The sequence below is a fragment of the Vigna unguiculata genome, chromosome 11, assembly GCF_004118075.2.
Source record: "Vigna unguiculata cultivar IT97K-499-35 chromosome 11, ASM411807v1, whole genome shotgun sequence".
Lineage (NCBI taxonomy): Eukaryota > Viridiplantae > Streptophyta > Magnoliopsida > Fabales > Fabaceae > Vigna > Vigna unguiculata.
In genome coordinates this window covers 31,366,548-31,375,138 of record NC_040289.1, presented here as the reverse complement: position 1 = coordinate 31,375,138, position 8,591 = coordinate 31,366,548, and the positions used below count along the sequence as shown (strand labels likewise).

General features: G+C 31.1%; 1 protein-coding gene across 1 annotated transcript; it reads left to right on the top strand.

Annotated features, from left to right (window-relative positions):
* The first annotated feature begins 1,995 nt into the window (after window positions 1–1,995).
* On the top strand, window positions 1,996–3,360 carry LOC114168556 (transcription factor MYB30-like). Its single transcript, XM_028053432.1, has 3 exons — window positions 1,996–2,265; window positions 2,373–2,502; window positions 2,615–3,360. Exons 1-3 carry the CDS (start codon window positions 2,133–2,135, stop codon window positions 3,255–3,257), a joined length of 906 nt encoding a protein of 301 aa, XP_027909233.1. The 5' UTR covers window positions 1,996–2,132; the 3' UTR covers window positions 3,258–3,360.
* Window positions 3,361–8,591: the final 5,231 nt, after the last annotated feature.

Below are 8,591 nucleotides of genomic sequence, written 5' to 3'. Positions count from 1 at the left end.
TTTTAAATATTAGATCAATATAAAACCTTTAAATATCAACTAATTTTAAAACATAATCAGTCATGATGATAAATTTAGATATTAATTTATAAATTAAAAATTATTAATATCTAATAATAATATTTATTTTAAATAAAAGATATATAATTGGATCGTGAATTGATGACTAAACTAGGTTTTAACTTTAACTAAAGATTTTGATAAAATAATTTAATGTCTATATCTCTAATTGTTTAAGTATATACAAATTAGTTATTACATCCTAGTATCACTATTTATATACATTTTTTTTACTCACGAAAAAAGATAGTTCCTGATATTATAATATAATATATGTATACGTAATACTTAATATTACTTTCTCATAATATTTAAGTCACGAATTCAACTATGACTTCAATATTCGTTTGGCGTGAATAAGATGCTTTCCAAGAGGAAATTACTCTTAAAAAAGAAAAAGAAAAAGAAAAAAAATTACTTTAGTAAAGTTACAGCGTAACTTTCTGGTTCGAATAGTTAATTTTTTTTAAGAAAAGAACTATGTTGAAAAATAATAATAAATGCTTAAAATTTTAAATGATTTTAATCCTTGTTACCAATGAATAATCTGTAAATATCATAATATAAAATAGTAACATGTTTGGAAAAGAATAAAGTGTATCTTTATGAAATCTTCATTATTAATGATGTCAGCGTCAAAAAGAAAAAAAAAACGGCTCTCAGATTAAGAGTAAAGGAAGAAAAAGAAGGCAGGATTGGATCTCCCAAACACACAATACAATTCCAATTTTAGGAAAAAGTCTAATTTCAGTTTTACTTTCAGAAAAAAAAAAAGTAATTTTTATTTTAATTATTACGTTCAGTTTCTTAAAAATTATTAGTTTAAATATCGTTTTGATTTCTGAGATATGTTTGAATATTTTAGTTTCAAAATATTTGTTTTCACCTATAATCTCTAGATAAGATTTTATATTTTATGCATGTAAATATAATTCTATTAAGAAATCTACAAATTCTCACCGTAAGAAAATTATTAAATAAATTAGAGACAAAATATTATTAGTCAATTACTAAGTTAAATACTATTTTATAAATTCAAATTATTAGTATTTAAAATATTCTTTATTGTTAATAAAAAATTATAATTAATTTATGAATTATAATTTAAATTGATTTATAATATTAATTATAAAGATTTTAACTATTTATTATTATTGATTCTAAATTAATTTTTATTTTTAAATTAGAGAATAATTAATTAAAATCTTAATAAAATTAAATTATTTAGAGTCTAACTGACAAATTAATTATGATATTTTATTAATAATGGAACTTATTTTGGATATTAATAATTTTAATTTATAAAATAATGTTTTAATTTTTTTATTTAAGTTTAATTTTTATTTAATAATTTTCTTGTTGATTTTTTTTTATCTTGAAGTGTTTTCGATATATTATTTTGGTGCTGGAATTCTTTTAGTATTAGATGGTGACCTGTAAATCGAAGAGAATCAATATAAAAACAGAAAGAAAATATAGTTATACATTTAAAAAATAAAAAAAGATATTTAAGAAAAAACAAATATATATATATATATATATATATATATATATATATATATATATATATATATGTTTTTAATACTGAGAACACCTGTTGACTTGACGTGAGTTTACTGTTTGCAGGTTGTGTTTTGTGCTCGTGGATTTTCCTCACGTGTGTTGATTTTAATAAGGAGGGTTCATGTTTCGTGTTACGTTCCTGGAAGATACTAGCGACCATTATGTCTCTATCCTTACACATTAAAGCAAAGTATAAACACATTTTTTGACCGTTTATAATAACGTCACAGGTTAGAGCCTGCTGAGAAAGACCCTTATTCGGAAGTCACACGAATCTTTTCTTAATCTCAATCAATTTAATATAGTATAAACAAATAGTATATACAACATGAAACACGTTTTGGATGTGAACGCGTTCACCATATAAATAAGTAACTCACCATTCACACAATGAAACCATTCTCACACACACACCAACACAACTGAAACATCCTCTCACATCAACGCAAAAACCACAAACTCAAATTCCCACAGAACTGAGTGAGTGAGTTCACTAGTTTTTCACAAAGATGGTGAGAACCCCGTCTTGTGACAAAAGTGGGTTAAGGAAAGGTACTTGGACTCCGGAAGAAGATATGAAGTTGGTTGCTTATGTTACTAGGTATGGATGCTGGAATTGGCGACAACTTCCCAAGTTTGCAGGTATATGTTTGAAAAAACACTTTTTGAAAATTAAGCTGAACAATTACTCAGGATTTATAGACATAGGAGAAAAGAGTAATAACTCTCTATCTGATGATGCATTTCAGGTCTTGCAAGGTGTGGGAAAAGTTGCAGATTGAGATGGATGAACTATCTAAGGCCTAATCTCAAAAGAGGGAACTTCACCCCACAAGAAGAAGAATGCATCATCAGAATGCTCAAAAAACTTGGTAACAGGTAGATATCTATCATCACTTCCTAATACCTTGCAAATTGTTATTTGAAATGGGTGAAAAACGTGGATATTGTAAAATTGGAAGCTAATGTCTGATGATTCCTTCATTTGCAGATGGTCGGCTATTGCGGCTGAGTTACCAGGAAGAACAGATAACGAAATAAAAAACCACTGGCACACCACTCTCAAGAAAAGGTGTCAACAAAGTACAGTGACAAATGAAGAAGCCAGAGCCTCCAAATCGAAGAATAAAGAATCCAGGGCAGGGACAAACTCGGTTCCGAACAAAAATGGTGTTACTGTTAGTGTTCCAGCCACTTCCCAGATTTCAGATAACTCATCAGACTCATTCTCGCCGGTTTCATCCTCCAGCAGCGAGTTTTCTTCCATAACTTCAGATCGTTCTAGCATGGGAAATTTGGTGTTTGAAGATGATTTCGGTTTTCTTGATTCGTATGTGAATGAAAGTTTCTGGAAAGAACTGAATCTTGATGGAGATACTAGTTGTACAGAGATGGTTGATTCTTGTGCATTATCTCCGAATCAATCATCGAGTGAAAGTGTGGTTGTGGAGAATGACTTTGGCAGCTTTCTGGATGCATATGGTGAGGTAACATTCGATAACTTTTGGTCGGAACCATATGTGGCTGACGTGTCCCACGTTCCTAGCGAGCTACTTGTTCCCTCCGTGGTAGAATCTGAATATTTTACACCTATGTACGATGATCTGTGGGGTCAAAGTCATTTTGTACAATGAAAGTTTTTAGCTTTATCTATCCTAATCAACAGCTTGTAGTGACTTATATACTTGTACAATAGTGATCTTGCAGTGGCTATCTGTATTTCTCCTTTATAGTATTTCTCCTTTATAATTTTAATATAGAAAGTTGCTTCTGCTCTACTTCTTTTCTTACCGTACATGTCTTAAGGTTTTCTCTATGACTTGTCACTTAGATATACTCGGTGAGAAAACTTATGTTGGTTCGGACATACGATTAAATATATTTTTTTTTCATTTTTTTTTTTAAAATTGGAATTAATATCTTTTTAAAATTTAATTCAATTTAGTTAACTTTAAAAATACATGAATTTAGTTATTTCAATCGAATTTTATTAATTTTATTTGACGTTTTAAATATATTTTATTGATAACTTTTGAATTATTTTGGATCATTCAATATATTTTTGCATTAATGTTAACTAAAAAATACGTTATGGTAGGCTACCCACCCCCTCCCTCTTTTCTTTTCTTTCACATTTCTCACTTGTTGAATCGAAGAAAAAAAAAATGAGTGGTTTCCAATGTTTCCTTCTCTTTAGGCCTGTGCAACAAAATAAACATCCGGCATGAGAGAAAGCAAGGATACACACTCCAAATACTTTTCATGCTCCATTATCTTAATGACAGAATTTTACATCAATAAATTAACCTTCAATATATTATTTTCATCAAGAACTCTACCAAGTTTAGTTCTTTTACAACCTTGCAATGCAGACAAGAGATTGAATAGAAAAAGTCTTCCACAAATCATCTCTGATACACAACTAGAAACGAACCTCCAAAAAGTGTTACAAAAAGAGAATCTAATTTTAGGATCTTTAGTCACAAAATCGAAGATTAGAAAACAAATTGAAGAAAATACGAATTTATGGGTGTGGTCAAACTTGTGGATGTGGTTGTCGTCGTGGGTGTTGTCGCTAATGATGGAGGGAAAAAGCATTCTTTGCAAGTGGATTTGTTTCGTTCTCTCTCTTTCTATCTACCTCCTCTCTCTCTCTCTCTCTCTCTCTCTCTCTCTCTCTCTCTCCCTCCATGTTGCGTGCGGGTTTGTCTTATTGTTGAAGACGAGCAAATGAAGGGTGGTTGAACCAGTGGGTGTGGTCGCCACTGTGGGTCGCCACTGTGTTTGTCTTATGAATTGAGGCAGATTGAGATTTTTATGCCTCGGTTTTAAATTGAACTGATGTAGAATGAGGGGCTTTTATGCCTCGGTTTTAAATTTAACTAAGGCAGAAGGGTAAGGTTAATAAACGCTAAATGAGAAACAAATTTCCTTTCTTCGTCTGCGAGAACATCTTCTTCTCCATTTTCTTCGTTGTGCGCGCAATGAACCATCACCACACCATGTTGTCGTTGCGTCGTCGCGTCCACCTACTACGCCTACTACCATCGTTGTGCCTCTAACCATTGTTGCACGACGACGAGAACGACAGTTGCACCACCATGTTTGTCAATGATTAACAATGGTATTTTTTGCATTTTTGTTTCGCAATTTGAGTCCATCTTTTTTGCCCATTTTTTGATACATTTTTGTTGTGGTGTACTGAAGTGATGATTGGTTTGTACCTATTCTTGAATTTTCAACTTCAAATTTGAGATTATGATGATTTAAGAGTTGTTGGCGTTGTTAGTTAGTTTGGCCAACTAAAACCCAAACTAGCATACTAACCAAAGCTAAGCCCAAGGGTGACAAGATGGAACTTGCAGGACGATGATCGAACGACAGTGACAAGGAGAAACTCAGCAACCATCGAACGACAATGACAAAGAGGAATTCAAGCGACGATTTATCGAGGGGAGAAAGTGCAAGTGAGAACGAGAGTGGGTTTTTTTTATTTATTTTTAATCTCACTTTTCTACCTCGATTGCCTTAGAACCGAGGTAGTAAGGGCTAAATATGCCTTGGTTGTGAACCGAGACAGAAAGGTCACCATTTTTACATCGACTAAATATGTCTTAGGTCTTAAAATAAAGCCAAATGGCCAAAATAACCACGGCCGGAACCTTTTCCTGCATTGGTGGTTGAGTCACCCCTCTTCCTCAACTTACTTACATTTTTTTCTCATTTAACTCAAGTTATCTTCCAACCTCGGGACCCCAACTCCATCTAAATTTTCTTTATATTTTCTTAATCTCATCACAAGCACAAGATATTTCTTCAAGAAAGATACATAGTACGATAAAGTTATAAGAACAAATTTAAATGGGAACACTCGACCTATAAAGGAAAAAAAGAAACTATCTTTCCCTCTTGTTAATTTATTCTTATTTTATTCACCACTCATTCCCAAACATAACACGTTTCATTTAGTTGTTTGTCTAACAACTGTATATAGCCTTTCTCCAATTATTGAAAATAAGAAAGGAGTTAATAAATCACCATTTTTGAGTCCTTTTGTTGGCTTAAACTCACGAGTTGGACTTTCAATAACCATAATTGAAATTGTGGATGATTTTACCCATCTCTATCCACCTAACCCATGAACTCCATAAACTCCATCTATCCAACATGTAGAAAAGAAAGTCAATCAAGTCATAAGATTTTTTATAATTCACTTTGACTATTACACATTGCTTCCTTTTGAATCTTTTCACCACTTTATTAGCCACTAAAACACTATCCAATAACTCTCCACCCTTAATGAATGTTCATTGAGTAATATCAAGAATGGACACACTTTAGTCTACATTTAAGCTAACAGGGTTGTCAGTTTTAGGCATAACAGATATAAAGGATGACGAATTACAACCCTTTTGTATAGACACATTTAAACAAAAACTCTTTGTTCTCTCATATTGCCAAATGCATTTTTTAATCTCAACCTCTTATATGCAACATGTAACTATAAGAATGTTGGGTACTAGCCATCCTTAAATAGCATCAATTAAAAAGGAGACATTATCAGAGTCGATCAAGCAAACTCTAACACAACAAAAAATAAAATATAAAGAATAGAGTGGGTCAAGCACACTCTAAATGGATGCAAATTAACCAATAAATATAATAACATTAAACATTGTGCGGGCCAAGTTGACTACAAAATAATTTTTTATTTATATACATGTCAGTTTATCCGCCACTAAGGTATGTCTAACCAATAGGTTTTAGGAATAAACATATGCAAAAGGATGTCAAATTTTGCTTAAATTCTTTTTATTAGGGAGTTGTTAACACATTTTAATTCATGAACAATACCATTATGTGTAAAGGAAACAAATAAAAGGAATCATGTGTTGTATTTTATTGAAAGAAATAAAAAAATATATACAATAGAGAGTATCTATGATTAATATATACAATTCCTACAATTACTCTATTATTCCTATAATAATACAAAAACATGCAAAATTGTTCCTATAATTATAATAATACAACCAACTTGCGCTTCATTGTAGAGAAAACTTCTTTTCTCAGTGGTTTAGTGAACACGTCAACAAATTGTTCAGCGAAAGGTACATATTTTGTTGCAACTGAACCATCTTGAATCTTATCACGAATGAAGTGGCAATCCATCTTTATGTGTCTAGTTCTTTCATGAAATACTGAGTTAGCCGCAATGTGTAAGGCAATTTTATTGTCACAATACAACAATGTCGGTTTAGGATGAATTATCCATAAATCTTTCAACAAAGGATCGTAACCAAGTCAACTCACAACAAGTACCCATCAATGCTCTATATTCAGCTTCTGCTAAGGTTAGAGAAATTGTCGTCTGCCTCTCTGTTCGCCAAGAGATGAGGGAGGATCCAACAAAAAACACAATAACCTGTAGTTGATTTTTGGGATACAGGACAACCTTTCCAATCTGAATCACATAAAGGGCACAAAAATAAATCATTTTGTGAAGGAAAAAACAGACCTTGAATTATTCTAAATTTACATTCTCGGATCAGCATATAAGTACATTATCACCATTTGCAATTCTAATGAATTATATTTTAATGATTTGACATGAGGTTAGAAAAAGAAATCATATGATCAGTTGCTGTTGAATAAAAATCCAAACACCCTAAGACAAAGGTCAATATTATTAAATGTACTTTTACCTTTCAATGGTAGAGGATATATAAACCTTTCATGGTATAGGTATATATAAATCAAAGAACTTAATGGTGATTCAATAATTGTTTTCATATGATATAATTTCCCTTTAAATGCTTCCATACTAACAAACAAAAATGGTAATAAAGATTCAATCCTCATCTCTTTCATTTATAAAATAGTACTATATCAGAAGTGTATTAATGAGTCTCCTCTTAGTAATATACAATAGATTCTCAAAATGGATTTTTGAGGACTGAACAATTCTAGAAAAAAAGTCCAAATTTGTTTTCATGAGCTCAATTAATGTCAAACAATATACTTAAGAGTTAGTTGCATGACTATTAATACCAAAGCGTTTACAGAGTCAAGTATATATTTTAACATTTTGTTAAGGTTAAGTTGAATTGTATCTGTGATAGATTTGCACACGCTTCGTATTACCAAAGAGTTCAATAGTCAAAAACAAACGTGATTCACATATCCCATGCATAATAATATAAAATTGCATTTAATTAATAAAAATCACGTAGTTTTACTCCGGTAATACCTTTCTGACCACGTTTTTGTCTACTATTCATGATCTGCAGTCAGAGAAAACTATATGGTAGATGAATATTTCTACACTAACTGCCACGAGTTTTGACCAAGAACTTTTGGATATAAAAGAAGAAAGTTTAGTAAAGTACAAAAATGGTAACCTAATTGGTTAAGTAGTTAATAGAAAACAGAAGTGTCTGCCATAAGTAAACCAGAAAGTGTCTTCTCTATTTTCAAAACCTGTTTGTTTCTTCTGAGTAATATTTTACTGGTTTATATATATACCAGAAACCGCGTTGTTCTTCGTAATAACCACAAAAGACTGACTTGACCTCAAATTCTCGATCAAATTGAAAAATACCTATGTTCCTGAATCTAGCAATTAGCACATGACAAATTGAAACCCTACAAAAGACATAATAATAATAATAATAATAATAATATTAAATAAATAAATATTAGCATGATATGTTTTTTTGTGTATTATAGTAGCTAGTTGAAGGGGAATCCCATGCTGAATTATTCTTCTCTGGTGTTTTCGTGTACTGACAAAAGGTTTTATCATATTAATATTATGTCCAACTTAACGTCTTATTCGCAATCTAAGCTACTATAAGGCTCATCACTGCTTCTGACGTACGTTGTGAGTATTATATGAAAGAAATAATAAGTTTTGGTGGGGTTTCTGAATTTTTTAATTAGATTTCGAGATTATAAATTTCTTTGAT